Source organism: Gekko japonicus, unplaced genomic scaffold, assembly GCF_001447785.1.
Source record: "Gekko japonicus isolate JY-2015 unplaced genomic scaffold, Gekko_japonicus_V1.1 scaffold1906, whole genome shotgun sequence".
Taxonomy (NCBI): Eukaryota; Metazoa; Chordata; class Lepidosauria; order Squamata; family Gekkonidae; genus Gekko; species Gekko japonicus.
This window is the reverse complement of record NW_015171561.1, coordinates 173,508-192,832: the sequence shown is the minus strand read 5'-3', so window position 1 is coordinate 192,832 and position 19,325 is coordinate 173,508. Positions and strand designations below refer to the sequence as shown.

Genomic DNA, 19,325 nt, shown 5'->3' with positions numbered 1-19,325 from the left:
GAATGGCTCATTACAGGTTTCAGAGTCGAAGAGATTTTTTCTTAGGTTTACAATCTCGCGAGCTGAGCATTCTGGTCACCGGCTAACACCTCCCCCACCGGGGGGGTCTTTGGTGTGCCCACCCTCTCTAAGGGGTGGTACCCATTTTATCTACTCGCCGAAGCTTTCGAACCGCTGGGTGGACGGCGAGCTAGGGACAAGGCTGGTAGCTCACACCAACGCAGGGCTAGAACTGACAGCCATACTGTTCAGCTCAGATGTTACTAACCAGAGGATAAATCCTCTGTGCCACGGCTCCCCACAATTGTTCTTGGTTTTATCAGAATCCTTGGATTCACCTGTCAGTTGGGTCTCCCCCATGGGGGAAAGGTGAGGTCGGAAATATAAATCCTCCTCTCTTGACACTTTGATGCACCCTACAGTGAGATACATCCAGAGCCTTTAACAACACTTTGTTTAGATTGTCATTTTTCCTGATTTAGTATTATGGCTTTGTTGTGATGCAGTTAAAAGAAAAAATATACAGACTGGCAGATTTTACAAAAAGACTCGAAAGAGGTCTCTCAGCCCCACCTACCTCACAGGGTATCTGTTGTGGGGAGGGGAAGGGGAGGGGGATCTCAGCTGCTCTGAGATTCTTTCAAGTAGTGAAGGCTGGGGTATAGATCCAATCTTTTCTTCTTCATTTCACTCAAAAGAAAACACAAGATGCAATATTAAAGAAGCAAAGAGAATCTTGAAGTAGCAGAAAAAGAAGAGCAGATTTTTCAGCATCTACCTATAAGCAGGTTAAGTAAGAGAAAAAATTTCTGAGACAGATTCTACAAAAGAACGAAATAAACTACCATCAGAAAATACCTTTTGTAATAAAGGTATACCTACAAAAAGGTAGAAGAGTAATTGTGACAGAGGAGCAAGCTAAGAAATTGGCTGAATAATTGCAAGCAGAGGAACCACACAAGGGAATTGAAGAAAAATCTTCAAGTAACTGAAAGCAAAATTTACAGACTAAGATTACAGAAGAAGAAGCAAACACAGAAAAGGACAAATTGGATGTGGCAACAGCACTGGGCTAAAATGGACAAATAAAAAATAGTATTAGTAAATATTAATGCACAGAATTTTCCCCCTAAATGTACAGGAATTTTGGGCCAATGGGCACGATCTGGATTGTAGCAGATGGGAGGGGAACTGGTTGATTCCACCACCCCCAGGGCCCTTGTAGGGGGCCCATAGCCTGGGGCACAAGAGGTGCCGCTCCCAAGGCATATGCCAAGGGATTGAGGCTCCTCTTTACCCTGAGAGGTCCCACTGCTGCGAGACCAGCAATGGCGTCAGAGGTGTACACCAGGACAAGCGAACAAGTGATCTAGAATTTGAAGGCTTCCCTACCTTCTCCAAGTGAGCTACCAATGAAGCGTGAGTTCTTGCGACTTTAAATCAGGCAAACTTTCAAGTGGGCGATCTCCCCCAAAAACCTCAAAGTTAAAAGCAAAGAGGGTTGAGCTGGTCTCATCCCGGGATAGAAAAAGGCGATTTTAAGAGGTAGAGGGGGAGAAGCTGTTTAAAAAGCATTATATAGCCCAAATAGAGTGGAGAATGGACTAAAAGTGAGCTGAAAAATGGCGCCGAAAGTGAGACCTTCTTCCGGAACTGTCAGGTCAGCAGCATCAGCTTCCAAGTCAGAAGCAACCATAGACTTCCCTAATATGTAGGCTACTGCACTGCGCCCTCTACTGGATCAGATGACTCAGCTCAATAATAACTTTGAATCTCTCCAGAAACAGCTGAAAGAAACCAATGCAAAAGCGGAAAAAACAGTTAAATCGGAAAAAGTTGATGATAAGACAAAAGCGTTGAAGCAGAAGCTGGAGGCAGTGAAAAAAGTGAAAGACTCTGAGAAACAACAACTATTATTACTCCAAATGGAAAAATCTTCATATATCCTGAGATTTCAGGGTATTCTGGAGCAAAAAGATGAAAATCTCAAGGAGACTTTGAGTGAAGTGTTGGCACCAGTAGTAGATCTCAAAGCAGAGTTTTTACAAAGTGAGATGGATGTGGTCTATCGGTCATATCCAGACTACATCAAGAAAAACAATCTGCCTGGTGAAATATTTGTGAAATTCTCCAAGAGATCTATTAGAGATGCAATTCTTAAAACGACTAATGGAATTACTCTAAAAATCAAAGGAAAAGTCATAAGAATTTTGAAAGACATACCATTTGAGATAAGAGGAAACAACAATATAAGAAACTGACAACTTTTTAACAGAAAAACTCCACTCCCTACAGATGGATGATACCAGAGGTGTTTATACTGATTTTTTTAATTAGATAGTCTCACCCTTCATCTTGATTGAGTGAAAACTAAGGGAAATCTTGAAATAAGCATTTGTATCATATTAGATCCTTGTTTAGCTTTGTATTCTTAGTTAGATGTCCCCCCGTCCCTATTCCTGTAGTTTGTAGTGAAAAAGCAATAACAAAATTATTTAGAAAATGCAGATATTTTATGTCTACAAGAAACCCACATAAAGAAGAAACATGAACATATTCTAAATAATAAAATATATCTTGCTTCAGTTCAAAAAGAGAAATGTGGAGTTGCTATTTATATAAACAACCCACAATTAAATGTACTAGAACTAAAAGATCCAGAAGGAAGATACTTAATCTTAAAAATGAGAGTCCCGAAAGGCAATGTATAAATGATAGCAACAGTAAATGCATCAAATGATGTTAAAGCTAAATTATTTGGGGAGGGAATCAAATTATGCTAGAGCAGAGGTGTCAAACTCATTTGTTAGAAGGGCCAGATCTGACATAAATGTCACTTTGTCAGGCTCTGCCATGTATGCCGTGCAATGTAATCCCAGGTACTGGAGATATAAACTTTATGAAGGACACAGGCAAATCCAATTAACAATACTATTTTTTACTCAAAATACAAACAAAAGCAATTGATTACTAGTAGTGAAAGCAATTGATTTACTGGGAAATCCACAAAAGCCCCAATAAATGTATTTAATCATATGCAAGACTAGGGTTTTTTTCCCCAAGGGATACCATAAAAGGGAGAGTACTTTACATTTCCATACATACCAGTTGCTTGTGGGCCGGGTAAGAGCCATGGACGGGCCAGTTCTGGCTCCTGGGCCTTATGTTTGACACCCCTGTGCTAGAGTTTCAAGAGGAAGATATAATGATTTTTGGAGATATGAATGGAGTATTAGATCCAAAGAAGGACAAATCAAGGAATGTTAAAGGTGGGAAATTACCTTAAGATGTATTTTAACATTTGGAAATGCTGACATTAGAAGATGCCTGGAGACTTATGCACCCAAAGGGTTGAGATTTTAACTTCTTCTCAGATAGACATAAAACGTACTCAAGAATAGACATGTGCTGGATTTTTAAAAAATTGACAATAAATTTAGACAAAGTATAGATCCAACCAAAGATATTTGCAGATCACAATCCCCTAGAAGTAATCTGATTTAATCCACAAAAGCCCCAATAAATGTATTTAATCATATGCAAGACTAGGGTTTTTTTCCCCAAGGGATACCATAAAAGGGAGAGTACTTTACATTTCCATACATACCAGTTGCTTGTGGGCCGGGTAAGAGCCATGGACGGGCCAGTTCTGGCTCCTGGGCCTTATGTTTGACACCCCTGTGCTAGAGTTTCAAGAGGAAGATATAATGATTTTTGGAGATATGAATGGAGTATTAGATCCAAAGAAGGACAAATCAAGGAATGTTAAAGGTGGGAAATTACCTTAAGATGTATTTTAACATTTGGAAATGCTGACATTAGAAGATGCCTGGAGACTTATGCACCCAAAGGGTTGAGATTTTAACTTCTTCTCAGATAGACATAAAACGTACTCAAGAATAGACATGTGCTGGATTTTTAAAAAATTGACAATAAATTTAGACAAAGTATAGATCCAACCAAAGATATTTGCAGATCACAATCCCCTAGAAGTAATCTGACAATGGAATAGAGAAACAAGAGGAAGATGGAGACTAAATGATGCTATTTTACTACAAGAAGATGTAGTAAGGAAGTGTAAAAAAAGACCTGGAAGAATTTTTTAAAATAAATAATAAGGAAGGAATGTCCTAAGCTACAATTTGGGAACCTAGTAGGGCCTTTATTAGGAATCTTAATAGCTGTTGCTGCCAAAAAGAAACGAGAAAAATCAGAACAAAGATAACAGTAGGCTGGAACAAGAACATAGAAGTAATCTTAATAAAGATACACTAGCGAATATCATACAACTAAAAAACCAACTTATGTTAAAAATGGAAGAGATACAGAAAAAAAATTAAGATTCATAAAACAAAAGCATTTTGAACATGCAAACAAACCTGGCAGATATTTGGCGTACTGTCTCAGGAAGGAGAGAGGGGAAAAAAGAGTCATAACAGGTGTAAAAAAAGGAGATCGAATTACATATGTAGAAAAAAAAATACAGGAACAATTTATAGTGTTCTTTCAGGATTATACAAGAAGAAATCTATTCCAGTAGAAAGATTAAGAGAATATATAAAAGATTTTCTGATCACAAAATTGGCACCAGAACATAGAAAATTTCTGAATCGAACAATAACAATTCAAGAAATGTCCCAGGCAACAAAGAATATGGAAAATAATAAGGCACTAGGTCCAGATGGGTTAACACCAATGTATTACAAACAGTTTTAAGAAGTTTTAATGATACGGTTACAGAAAGTTATGAATGAGATAAAAGAGGGAAAGACAATACCTCCAGTGTGGCAAGAAGTGTATTTAACAATACATAAAGAAGGCAGTGATGCAATGCTACCAATAGTAATCTGTATATCTAATAGCCAAGTTGCCCCCTCCGTGCGGATATCTAAATCCGCACATTGGGGGCACTTGGGGGACAGGGAGATTTTCCTGCACACTTGGGGCAGTCCCCAGGTGTGTAGAAAAATCTAAAAAGTTTTAAAAACTGTAAGGGGATATTTAAATCCCCCCAAAAGTAAGAGCGTTCCCTGCGCATGTGCAGAGAACGCTCTGGGAACTCTGTAGCAGGCCGGCAGCTGGGAGGTGCTCAGGCCTCGCCACTGGTGCCAGGGGGGGATCAGCGGGGGGGATGGGGGTGAGTTTGAGGTGTGGAATGGAGTGTAGTCCAATCAGCTTCCATATGTAAATGACCTTGGAACGCTGGCCGGGACTGCACAAAGCAGCCAATGAACCCAGCCAGTGTCTTCCGAGTGGCAGTTTTTTCGGCCTAACACTAAAGGGGCCAATTTTAGAATTCTGGCACCCAAAACTCTTTTATAATAAGGGAGAGATGCAATACAATTGGTGAATAAGAATAGAAAGAAAGCAGCTTTTCTATTTCGGAATATAGAGAAAATGTTCAACAACTTAACATGGCCTTTCTTACTGAATGTACTTCAGAATATGGGCTGTGATTCCAAATTTTGGAATTGCATGCACAGTACATATAATAATTAAAAGGAAAGATTTTAGTAAATGGGAAACTAACAGAAGCAATTACAACTGAAAAGGGCACATGCCAGGAGAAACATTTTAAAAGTAAATGTTGTTTCTAATAATATGTAAACATAAATAGAAGGGCAAAAGACAGAGCTAGAGAGCCCCCCCCCACAGCTCTAGAAAACTCATTAGCTACAGCTACTTCCACATGTTGAATGGGGAGGGGTGGGTCTCTGACTATTCCTTTATATTTAGAGAAACAAAACTGGTCAGAGATCTGGTGGAAGGGCATGTGATTAGTAGTGCAGTATCTTACTGCAACAAGGATGTAAATTAGCTGCTTTCCCTGGAGGGTGTTATGCTTATCACTTTACTTTGGTTTAAGCAGCTGCAGGAGTCGGCTTTCTGCAGGAACTGTTTTCTAGCAAACTGCAGCTGCTCTGCTCCCTGCTTTTGGGTCAAGGGAGGGATGATTTGATAACAAAATTGTTTAGCATTACACCCTACGTAAATGCAGTCTGTGGTGGTCCAGTTCTGGCCAAACATACTATTTCACTTACTTAGCCCTTCTTTTTGAGGTTTCTGTACTTCAGCAAACTGCCAGCTGCAAAACATAACATGAAGTGCATACAGCAGAGATTATAGTGTATTACTTTAACAGACCTGTCTAGACATTGCCAAGCTGAAAAAGCCACTGAACTGCTGCCTGTCACTTTAACCAGTTGAGCATTTAGATGTCCTGACAGAAAATGTGGTTTCTACTCCTCAAAATTTAGGAAAACTTTGTTGGGCTCACTGCCTTTGTTATGCTTTGGCTGTAGGCTGTCCTGCTTGCCAAAATACAAAAAAAAAATTGTGATAGCATGTTTGGCTTTTGTATAACTATGTGAAGCTTGCCTCCTAGCCTATTGTATACTCATCTATGATTTGAGGAGTCTTAAAGTAACACGCAGAATGGTACAAATGTAAATATATAACCTATCCATAGACTGATGTACTTGATTTCTACTTCACATTGATCTAGAAATACTACAACTGTGACTTATATAAATCATTAAAGTGGGCCAGCTTGTCTTTCTTCAAAGGGCGCAGCCATCTTCCCTCAATTTCTCCCCTGCTGAAAAGACCCCAGCCACGACCGAGCTGTAAATACGTGCAGCAGATTGGTTATGGTCCAAATAAATTCAGTATACTGCTTGGAGTGTAGAGTGGTGTCCAGATGAGCACAGCGGAGGTCTTTTCTCATAGTTTCATTAAGCAAATAAGTACATCTTTTTTATATATAAAACAAGAAGGGGAACCCATGATACTCGTGGGGGGGAGGCTCCACGTGGAGGATAAGGAAGCAGCCACAGGTGAGCTCCCCTTCTACCCCCCCGCACCAACAGCAAGGTCTGTGTGGCTCCCAGCCACCAGGCCCACTAAGCCTTCTTCCTCCTCCTCCCCCCCGGCACTGAGGCCTGAGCTCGGCCTGCCAAGCCTTCTCTTTCCCCCTCCCCCCTGGTGGAGGTGAGACCTGAGCTTGGCCCACCAAACCTTCTCCTTCCCCATCTCCCCTGGTGGCGGCAGTGGTGAGGCCTGAGTTTGGCCCACCAAGCCTTCTCCTTCCTCTCTCCCCCCGGTGGCAGCAGCAGCGAGGCCTGAGTGGATCACAGCTGCCGGCCCACCAAGCCTTCTCCCACCCCCTCCTTCCCCAGTAGCAGCGGCAGTGGGACAGTTGCTGGGGCAGTCTCTGCGCATGCGCAGGGAATGCTCTTATACTTTTGGGGGGATTTAAATATCCCCCGTATACTTTTTTCAACTTTTTAGATTTTTCTGCACCTCTAGGGATTGCCCCAAATGTGCAGGAAAACCTCTTTGCTCCCTAGGGGCCTCTGATGTGTGAATTTAGATATCCGCACGCAAGGGGCACCTTGGCTATTAGATATATAGATATATCCATAGGCCTCTGGGCATGTATTTTAATACCTCAAAATATATTTAGGAGGGTTTTTTTGCTCACAATTAAACTCAGTTTGTCTGTGAGTGATTCTACATAGATGATTTGCTCATCTTTGATTCGAAATTACTGGGATACTTTTGAGCATCTACATCCACTTTCTTGGCTTTCCCTTGCTTAGTTCTTGTCTTTCCAAGCCTACTGTGCTATGATCTTATTTGAAATAATGCAATCCAAGCAAATTAGTATGCTTTCTGGAAAGAAAATTGGATATTTTTGAAGGTCCTGCCCACATTGGTGCCACTTTCCTTCTATCAGCCCCGAGTGGCTGCCACCCTCCTCCCCGCCACACCTCTGAAGAGATTTTTGAGGACACTTTTAAAAATAAAGTAATTGCTATCACGCTGCAGTGCAATGCATTATAATGCTCTATTGCCACGATCAGCTAGTTCTTCTGAATTCCTAGCTTTCATTTTCTACAAAGCTATTTTACATTATAGAGATCTAAGATCAGTGGACAGTGCAGGCAGCTTTTTAAAAGAATTGTCTGGAGATGAATAGTTAGGGGCAGCTGCAAGACAAATGGAGCAGGGCAGGAATTTACTGCTTAACTGACTGTGTGGACAATATTGCCTCTCAATTCATGGTAGAAATAAAGGGGGGGGCATGGCAGCTGTCCTTCCAGTTGGCTGCAGCTCTTACGCTCTCCTGCTACCCCCAATGGAAAAACAATGTTTACTCTTCAAAAAACAAGGTAACTTTACAAAAACTTTCAATGCCGGGCAGGGGAAGAGCCCGAGGGAAAAGGGGAGCTAAAAACTCACCTCTCAAACTGCTAAGGAAGGATATTACCGATTCGGAACAATTATAGCAAGACCTCTCCTTGCTAGATGAAATGGTGGCAGTAGGAGGGAATTCAAACCAAAACTACCAGGCTCCGATTACACAGGCATTAACAGAAATAAAGGAGGAGATTAACAGTGAGATAAATGCTTTGTCTTCTGATGTTAGACAATTAAGAAAGGAATTTGCTCAGCTCAAGCTCGTTATTGACCCAATAAATCAGAAACTAGATGAACTTACCTCATCTGTGAAAGCAACAGGGAAGAAAGCTGAATCTGCAATTCAAATCGCTAGAAAAGCAGCTGATGATTTGTCAGAGGTACAAGAGTTTGAGAAGTGGGCTAAAAATAAAATTATCCTTCAGGAGACCAGGTTAAGGGAAAGGAAAGTGAAACTACGCGGAGTTTCCTCAAACTTTTGTGCAACAGGTCATCTTAAAGAGGAACTAAACAAATGATTTTTGCAGACGCTTCGGTCGGAGGGAGTAACAGAGACCTCTGAAGAGATAATTACCTCAGCTTTCTGAATTAACATTTCAAAGAGAGCTCCCCCAGGTGTTCCGCAAGATATCATCATCAAATTCAAAGAGCTACACATCAGAAACAAACTTTTAAAAATAGCTTGAGAAAAACAAGGTTTGCCCCTTGAAGACACAAGTTTTTGTATGCTGACGTCATCCCAGAGGTGCTGATTGCGAGACAAAGTCTGCGTGAAACTGCAAAGACATTGAGAGAAAAGGAAATACCATGTAGATGACTAGCACTTGGCCATTTGGTGGTTAATTTAAATAACAAAACATTTATAGCACATAATGAGATGATGGGTAAAAAACTTATCGAGGCTGTTACTAAACTGAAAGAAGGAGGTGTGTGAAGGGAACAATATACTCTGGTGTGGATAGTTAGGCTATAGTGTAAGTAGGGGGAAACAACTGAAAGTAAAATTTATTAGTACAAGTGTAGACTTGAACTCTAAACATGTTAAGTAAGAATAGTTATCTGTATGCAATGTTAGATTAGAGGGTTAGAGTCTGCAGTGTTATAAAAGGGTATAGCAAGGAGGCGAAGAGTGTGCCTCCCAAGACCTCCGAATACAGGGAGAGAGGAGGTTTACCTCTCGCTGTAGAGTTGTTCTCTATAGCACCCATGATCGGAGGCAACCCTTTCAACTTTTCTTTTCAGGTACAGAAGAAGATGGGGGAAAATAGTAGTAATTGAGGTAGAAATGAACTGTAGATTATGAGTTGTATTATGATTAACTATAAGCTATGGGGAAGTTGGACGGGAATTATAAATGGGTAGGATAGGGGCATATGAAAAGAAGAGGGATTAAATGAGAGTAAAAATTTTAGGCTCAGGTGAATTTCTCTTTATTTTGTTTGGTTATTATGATTGTTAAAAATGGAAAATGAGTATATCAATATAAATAATGAATGTGTGTTTGTGGACTGATAGATATACTCAATAAAAAACTTAAGTATAAAAAAAAGAAAAACAAAACTTGACCATTGTCACAGTGTAAATGGATCCTATGCTATGTTTTCATGGCTGTCTCTTTGCAGATCGTTTTCTGTGTTTTTTATTGCATGGAAATGGTCAGGTTTGGAAATTCTTTGAGAATAGTACAAATTTTCCAGTTTAATGTTTGCATTTTGTATGTTTGTCTCAATGGTAGTGGTAACTGAGAAATGTTATTGTTTCATGATTAAAGTAACATTTTTTAAAAAAAATAATGTGCTAGGGAGAAGAATTTGCTACTTGCTGTGATGGTTGATAACATTAAGGAAGATGTATAAAGGACATCATTTAGTGTGACATCTGCTTTACTGGCAACTTGGAACTAGCTGAGAGTAGAAGTATTCTCAAGCAACAGGACTAAAAGTTGAAAGTGGCACTTAAGTAAATGGCTCAGCTTCCACCTGGAATTTATTTGATCACATCATTTACACGAGATCAGTGGTAAGTGATATTGTATTCTTTGAAAAGGCCATTTGGCCTGATGTATCTCTGATTTCCCATTTTAAAAAATCTGTATTCAAATTGCACAATATGCAGAGTTACTCCAGCCTAAACCCAGTGCTTTTAATTGGCTTAGACCAGAATAACTCTACACAAATCATACTGTTAGTCATGTATTTCACTATAGTCATTATTATCCTTTAAATTCTGAAAATGAATGGTTCTTAATTTGTTGTAGACTTTCTGGACTGTATGGCCGTGGTCTTGGCATTGTAGTACCTGATGTTTCACCAGCAGCTGTGACTGGCATCTTCAGAGGTGTAGCACAGAAAGATGGAGTACTCTCTGTGTCAATGTGAGAAGAAAAATGATATGCAGGTTAAAAAAAAAATAGGGCATCGTTTCCAGTCCTGAAAAACACAAAATGCTCTACATCTGACAACAGCACTACAGATAAGATTAGAATTTCAATAGCCAATCCATATGCAAAAGAACCTCCTGAGGAAAAGCTCCTCCATTAGCAGGTCACAGACTGGGAAACTCCTACAAGATAATGACTCAGCCCCTTCCTGAGTAGATATAAATTACCTGCGTACCATTTTTCTTCTCACATTGACACAGAGAGTACTCCATCTTTCTGTGTTACACCTCTGAGGATGCCAGTCACAGCTGCTGGCGAAACGTCAGGTACTACAATGCCAAGACTACGGCTATAAGCCCGGAAAATCTACAACTAATGAACTCTGGCTGTGAAAGTCTTCAACAACATAATGAATGTTTCTGTTTCATACTGGACTTGAAAAGATTAACACCATTACTTTGCACTAAAATGTGAATTTGTGAAAAGGTGCTTTCCCTGGATAAATACTTCTTTTCATTTATCCTTGCCTGTCTACAATGTATAAAGCTACTGCACTTAATTTCATCCCCCCTGTGATGCAATAGCCATCAATCTAAACATTAACTGCTAATGTCTATGCTTCACACTGTGTATCAAATGCTATAGGAGCCAGGTGAAAAGTAAACAATCTTCCATGGGTTCTGAATACTACACAGCTCAAAAGCTGTGAAACAACTATAGCATTACTGGTTCATAACTGGGAGCTGCTGTGACTGTTCCATTCAAAGCAGTGTTGGTGGCTGTAACATAACTTCTGAACGGTGTGATTTCTGGTTCTCAGTTATGGTTATGGTTTGACAAAGCTCAGCAGCTGGTGCTGGGATGGGCAGGGGGGATTGTGTCTGCATCAGGACCACTCACCTGGAAGAAGGAGGAGGAGGACGAGATTGGATTCATACCCTGCCCTTCACTCGGAGTCTCAGAGCGGTTTACAATCTCCTTTCCCTTCCCCTCCCCACAACAGACACCCTGTGAGGTAGGTGGAGCTGAGAGAGCTCTTTCCAGAACTATCCTTGACAGAACAGCTCTGACAGAACTATGGCTTACCCAAGGTCATCCAGTAGCTGCAAGTGGAGGAGTGAGGAATCAAACCCGGTTCTCCCAGATTAGAGTCCGTGGACTTAACCACTACACCAAACTGTAATACCTCACAAGTGTTCTTGTTGCAAAAATTTTTTAAATGTTTTGTAGCATTTTAAAGCTAACAGATTGGCAGTGCCACCTTCAGCTCCAGATGCTGGCATAGGATCAAGACAGCTAGTCAGCACCCTATGTTATCTCAGCAGAAAACATTTTTTAAAAACTCTCCAAAGATCTGAGAGTATAGCAATGGCAGTGGATACTATAGCAACACAGCTGACACCCACCAGTCAAGCCATTGTCTCCATAGATAAAGCAGTCAGAGCACAGTAATCCTGACGTGCCTTCTTGATGTCACACACACACACACCTCAAGGAAGGAACAAAGAAGACCTATCATCCTGTGTTGTATGGAGAACTGTGAACATAAGAAGAGCTCTGCTGGATCAGACCAGAAGCTGATTTAGTCGAGCATCCTGTTTTACAGAGATTAAATGGTTAAAATTGCTGAATATTCCATGTTTGTTCTGTTACAGGTACAGGGCCTTCATATTTGTCCTGACTTTTATGCTGTACGTTAGTTTCCACTTATCAAGAAAACCAATCAGTATAGTTAAAGTAAGTGACAATTAAATCTTGTTTCCTTATCCTGCTGACGTAAAACCAAGGAAATATATTGTACCATTCCTACAAGTGTTATTATTGTATGTTGTACATGTAAACCTATGCATACAGTAGAGTAACAAAGCTAGATAAAAGTATTCTTAATTAGTCCATATATGTTAAAATTGTAGAAAGACCTTGAATGATTCTATGTAACTCTGTAAAGTTATAAACAATACGATCATGAATAAACATTTTCACATATGCATATCAAGGTAAATATAATGTAAAATAGACTAGTGGGTTGAATATAAAAATAAGAATATATTGGAAGTAGCTGGCAAAACTTGTCACCACCTTAATCATATGCCAAGATCACAGTTTCAGTCGATGGCAAGTAGTTCTGTAGAGAGGCCGTATCCATGTTGATTTGCCAGGTCTCCCCGGCCACCAGTGGGGAGCAGGGAGCCATGTCCCAGTTACTCAACCATTCACACTCGGTTTCTCAAAGGTAGTTAATAAGGCACACTTTGGTATCTCTCCATATCATTTTTTCCCTGATTCTGCACATTTCCCCCATCCAGCAAACAGAAGTATTCCATCCTCCTTTCCCCCCAAACAAGTTACACTTCCAAACACTACGCAAGAACATCAAAACATCTAGTACGAGGTGCCTACAATATTATACATAATAATTTAACTGTTAAAGCAGTCTCAGCTCAGAATAGTTTATGATAACATTGAATCACCACATGTAACAGAAATACCAGAATCACTATGGCAATTGAAAATTCACATAAAGCCCATAGTAACTCCAAAAATATTGGCTCAAGTCCAACTAAAGTTAATTCCCACTGAAGTCAGTAGTTTAAGTTATTTGTGATTTTAGTGGGACTTTGTTTAGTGGGCCATTGTTTAGCACCTGTCCTGACATCATTTCTGAGTGAAACCCTAGATGGGACATGAGCCCATTACACAACATCATTCCCCATATTTCTCCCACTGACCAAGGACAAAAGGAGGGCCCATGGCATGGGCAAATGGTAAATCTAATCTTGTTAAAGAGGTTAATTCAATTGTTACTAAGTCCATACAATGCAGTGTTGGGTTTATTTTATCTTTTTTTTTCTTATTTAGGGGGAACTGCATAAGCATTGTGCCATTCCACAAGATACTGAGCTCATCAACTATAAAAAATATGCAGTCCCCAGTCAGCCCATGGAAGAGCAATGTAATAAGTCTAGCAGTGGTTGGGAGCCATTTGGTGAGTAGTTCTAGAGTATTTCTAACAATCTAGACAATATGCAGTTAATTTCAAACTGGAGAATTTTAATTTTTTGCTCATATGCAAATACAAATCCATTCCAAAAGCCTATAAAGCATTTCTGTAGTGCACCACATTTGTAACATTCCTTACTAAATTAGATATACAGGGCATAATATATAATCAAAAATGCCTCTAGCTTTATTCAGTAGGAAATGAAAACTGGAAACTCTTTATTGAAATTTGGAGGGTTCTATTTTTTCTATCTATTTGCACCTAAATTAGCTTTATAGCAAAAAGTCCAATTTGCTTTCACGCTGGAAGCCCTGTTGAAAGTCCACCAAATATGGATATCCATTGTCTGTGCTTCTTTTAGTTGTTGTTGTTAAAAAAAAAAGTGTAAGTACTAATAGATAAGGTTGCACCCATTTTCACCAGTTGCCTTTCTCAGGACTTGGGAGAGCCGCCCCCACCTCAAGGTGCCAGTACTCAGTACCAGTGAGTACAATCACAGAAAAAGCCCTGTGTATGGTTACGTAAGAACTGACATGCCAACTGTGCTCTTCAGACAGCCTTCTGTTTGTGGTGCCCTCTCTGAGGGTTGTCTGTGTGGCCACAGGCTTTTCTCTAGAAGATCCAGTCTTCTAGAATGGCTTACAGGGTGGGTATGGAAGATGCCTTCACTTTTTACATTCAGAAAGCCATATAAAATTTTTATTTCAAAGTGTATTTGGGGGGGATTTTCTTGGTAGGCCTTGTGTATTGTTTTATCTCATGTGGTGTTTCTGTCTAGTTAATTCACTGTTTAGTTTTATATGTTAGTAGTCTGCTGCTTTGTTAGCTATTTTGAACCTAAAAGGTAGGCTATAGATATTTAAAATAAATCATAACTGTCTTTGAAAGATATTTCTGGCTTAGACACTATAATTCCATGAACACTACAAACATCATGTTTTTCTAGATAAGAGCAACTACAAAGAATTACTGGGAGCACTGGATTATTCATTCTTGTGTGCTTATGCAGTTGGAATGTATCTGAGGTAAAATCTAATTCTTTTTGTAGATCCTGCTTCATAGTTTTCAGTTGTTAATAACAGGATTGCTCTGATGAAGTTCAACTTGACTTTTTCTGAGGACGATTGAAAAATGGAGGAGAAATAGAAAAGATGGCATACAGAAGGGATGAACAATTGATTTAGCTATCTGTAGCAGGAGCATAGACTTTTCATTTCTGGGGGGCTGAACCTGGTCCAGGCCCACACTTAGTAAACTATATTAAATTATTTAAATACGAAATAATGTATATTTCCCCAAAAATATGTTATCAACAATAAATCACGTGGTATAATTTTTTTTTACTCGTAATACTCTGGATCACAGTCAAAGAAAGAGGACTTTTTTGAGAGGAAAGATGTCATGAACTCCACTGAGAATTTGAGTAAATATTTCATTTGTGTATGAAAGTAAATACTTCCTCCCCCTTTCTCTTTTCCTCACAACATAGGCTGAGTGTGTAACTGGACCATGGTCACATAGTGTGCTTTGAGGCTAAATCAGAATTTGAACTCTGGTCCCCCAGTCTTAGACCAACACTTTAACAATTACACCACTCACATATTGGATACTCAGTATAAATCTCCAAATGCATCTCAGAATCTACAGTAAATACACAGTAAATACTGGCTTCTCAGATGCCCTCACCTGCAATTGTGGAAGCATTTGTTTGGTTAAAGTAGGGTTAAAGTAGGCTGCAGAATTGTCTCACTTTCTATATTTGGTGAGCCAGCTTTATCTATTACTCCTCATGTACAAACACACAGAGACCAAAAAAAAAAAAGACTATTCCCAGATCTAAAGCTGCAAGTTCCAGGATACTGAAATCACCTTAACTTCCAGTACATTGTGCATTTCAATTGTCTACACGTTGAAAGTAAGGGCTTTAGGCAGAACTTCTAAAGGTCCCAAGGAAAAAATAAGGTAAGGCAGTGGAGGGGTTCTCCTGTATGGCAAGTAAATGTCCCAGAGAAATAAAGTGGATTTGGTAGCTCTGACAGATGGAGAGGATGAAACTGCACATTTTAAACCTAAGCTACCTGGCAGCCCCCGAGGGGGCAGTACCCCCTCCAGGAAATGGGGAGGCTGAGCCCCACTGCTCCCTGTAGTTTGCACCCCTGATCCATATTATATGGAGTAAAAACCACTTCCTACAACAAAGAAGTATTTTGAATACCAAATGTATTATGAGTGCATTTTTAGAGGGCCATTGATAAAAAGTCTCAAGTATTGTTTCAAGTAGTTCAGGTGCCCTCTGCCTCATGTTGCTGAAGACATCAAAGTTACCCTGCAATATAAATATACATATTCATTTTCCATAGAAACAGGAAGAACAAGCCATCTTGGCCCCCAACAGTCAACAACAAACTTTAATCCACAATTTTAAACATTTTAGCTAATTTAATTTACTGAACTAAACCAAGTGATGATGTAGCTCTAAACTGTTCTGTGCCAATTACCAGATAAACAACTCCCCTCAAAAGTTGTACTTTCTTCCCAGTTGAGGCTGAAATCATTTATTTGAAATCTGCCTCCACTTCATTTAGTTTCCATTATCACCTCTGTTATTTCCTGCTTGAAATGTCACCAAGCCCTTCAGATCTTATAGGAGAAGGCACTCCTCTACTGCCCTGTGGCTAGACTTTGATGCAATGGCATCATGATTTAAAGCATAGTTGCTGATAGTCTGGGAGTGGGTCATTGTTCCCCCTTTCCTGACTTGGCTGCCTATATGCTCCACTGCTGATGCCTTTAACTTTTCTCCTGTGTCTCTCACAAACCTGTGGTGAACTGATAAGATCAGAGGAAAGCTTTGTCAAATGTTTCAAAAATGAAAACGCAACCTTTCTTTATAGCACAGCTTTTTCACTGAGGCTGATGGTGAATGACATGGTATAAAACAATGCACTTAAATAGCATGAGACCTCTAACAAGCATAAGTAAAATGGACAAGGCTTGCCCCAGCTCAGATTTCACCAGAGAGAGTGATACAAATGGTGGTACAGCAGGTATGCCAAACCAAGGAGAAGAAGCTGTGTAGGGAGCTGTGCCATGTTTGCTAACAGGGAGGAGAGGTTTGCTAAGAGAGCGGAGAGTGAAAATCCATTGCCAAATGTATACACCTCTGTACAAAGATATGGGTTGGTGGGGGACTAAAATGTACTTCTGGGAGGGTTGTAATGTGATTGTAAACCCTTTCTGCATTGACATGAATAGGTTTAAAAACATGACGCTCGAGCATTTAAAACTATATTTCTGGTTTTCACACTTTTGCGTCAACAGCATGACAGAGGCTTGAAGCTGAGTAATTATAACTTTAATTTTAGTGGTTTAAATGTATGTAATTTTTGCAACTCATCAAATGCATTCTCTTGTCATAGTTTAAGATTTGTTCAGCATGCATTCCAAATTAATCTTTTTTTGCTTTAATTTGAAGTGGCATAATAGGGGAGCGTTTGCCTATCCGATATTATCTCACAGGAGGGATGTTTGCCAGTGGACTCTTCACTGCAATGTTTGGACTTGGCTATTTCTATAATATACACAACTTGTGGTTCTACATTGCAGCTCAGGTAGGCACGTCTTTTTTTTCCTGTCTGCCCTTATTTTTAAATATAATACAGCATAAGAACTGTCTTGCTATAACAAGAAAAAACCATTTCATCAGCAATGCATTCTGTTTCTAATAGCTATGAACTAGGTGCCTGTGGTTGATGACGACTGTCCCTCATTGTCAGACCTTGTTACTCTGAAATATGTTGCTATGATGACCTTGCCCTCTTCCCTCCCTCAGATGCAGGATTTCCTCTCTGTTTTTCTCTTCCTTTCTGGCCGAGCAGCCCCTTTTTTCTATTTTCTTATTTCCTGAAGATCTATGGCTGTCTTATCCTGTCATGTTGTTGTATTTTTATGCTGGCTCAGCCCAGGAACTTGAGGGAAGAGACAAGATTAGTCTCATAATGTTCTGAAATGGCACACAAGAGGCTTTATAATGTTGAAAAATAAACAAAATACTTTATTCAATGTAGAGGGAGAAAGGTCAGGTGAAATCAGGGGTAAAATGTTTGAGGTGAATCAGTAATAACTCTGAGGTAACTTAATATAGGCACAAGTTCCAGTTAGTATATTTCCAGCAATTGAAACAACACTGTAGGCAGGGGTCTTTTCCTGCCGGAGCGGGGCGGAGCAGCACTCCGGCAGTGAGCCTGGGGCGCCCCTCCCCCTCCCCCTCCGCTGTCATTCCTGGCCCGCCTGTGGGGAGCCTGGCTCCTGGAGGGGGAGCGCTTTAAACCGTCTTCCCTTCCCTTGGCTTGCTCAAGTTCCCCACAGCTGCAGGAACCCCGAGCAAGCCGGCTCCTGGAGGGGAGGGGGGCAGTTTAAACCACCTTCCCTTCCCTTGGCTTGCTCAGTTCCCCGTGGCTGTAGGGAGTCCGAGAAAGCCGGCTCCTGGAGGGGAGGGGGAGCGTTTTAAACCGCCTTCCCTTCCCTTGGCTTGCTTGGTCAGCCCCGGACCCTCTCCAAGGTGCTCGGCCGCCTCAGTGAGGTAAGAGGGGGCTCCTACAGCCACCCTGCCTGCCTGGCAGCCACTTGGCGGCTCCTGTCAGGGCTTCCTTCACTTCTTGCCTGTACTTCCTGTTCTGCCCGCAGTGCCTCCTACAGTTCCCATGGCACTTTAGGTGCCAGCTCCTTCCTCCTCCTGGGTGTCTGGTTTCCCAGGAGCCACAGCTTCTTTCCTCTTGGCCAGACCCTCCCTGCTGCTGCTGCTAAAGTCCTGCAGGAGGTCCTGCGGAAAGGGTCCAAGTCATGGCAATCTGGCTGGAGAGGAAACACACAGCTTGTAGCACCCTGGAGGATTGCCTTGGTGGTGGTGGTGGGGACAGTTTGAGATCTTCTGCAAACATTCTGAAATGTTTGGTGAAAGAAAGGGGGGGAGAAATGCAAAAATAAAAGGGAGAAGAAAAAGAATCCGCTTGCCATGAAAATGATCACTGCCGTGATCAGGAAGATCTCTGCACACATGCAGATCCTTTGCAATATATATTTACATTTTGCACACTTATGCAAAGACACACAGCCATGGCAAATTTTGCTGAAATACAAGTCCCCCTGAGTTCAATAGATGCTTTGCATCTTGTAAGTGAGCTGTCTCAGTGCGGGGGGGGGGAGAAGAATGGACGCCCTAAAGACCGGGAGCTCAGACCACGGCAGCTGCTTTCCCACCCCTGCTCAGGCTCCACCACGCCTGGCAGCTTCTCCTAAGGGAGGGAGGGAGGGGGGAACCGGTCTGCTGCCACTCCGCCCCCCTCGTGCAAGTGCCCAGGAGGCAGAGACTTGGTCTGGGAGGCTGCAGCGGGGAAGTGCTTTTCATTTAAGAATGATGTTGCATTTGGAGGGATCCTGAATCTTTCAGCAGAAAGGAAATTTTTTTAGTTCTGCTCCCTAAGGTTTTCAAGGCATGAGACACAGAGATGGTTTGCCATTGCCAGCTTCTGCGTAGAAACCCTGGGTTTTCTTAGTAGTCTCCCATCCAAATACTAAGCAGGATCAGCCCTGCTACACTTCTGAGATCTGAGGAGATCAGGCTAGACAGGGTTTAAGAATTTGAAAAATCCCGCAATGGCTGTGATTTGCTCTCGCGAGATCAGGGCCTTCCCCCCCCCCTTTCTGCTGGCTGCCGGGCAGTGGAGGAGCAGGGAGTGGAGG

General features: G+C 41.1%; 1 protein-coding gene across 1 annotated transcript in view; it reads left to right on the top strand.

Annotated features, from left to right (window-relative positions):
• The first annotated feature begins 10,156 nt into the window (after positions 1–10,156).
• Positions 10,157–19,325, top strand: part of SLC37A1 (solute carrier family 37 (glucose-6-phosphate transporter), member 1) — a 55,128-nt gene continuing 45,959 nt past the window's right edge. The window contains exons 1-5 of the mRNA XM_015419733.1: positions 10,157–10,221; positions 12,238–12,319; positions 13,442–13,568; positions 14,530–14,608; positions 17,059–17,194. Coding sequence (XP_015275219.1) covers positions 10,166–10,221; positions 12,238–12,319; positions 13,442–13,568; positions 14,530–14,608; positions 17,059–17,194 — 480 coding nt within the window. The 5' untranslated portion in view covers positions 10,157–10,165. The remainder of the gene's footprint in view (positions 10,222–12,237; positions 12,320–13,441; positions 13,569–14,529; positions 14,609–17,058; positions 17,195–19,325) is intronic.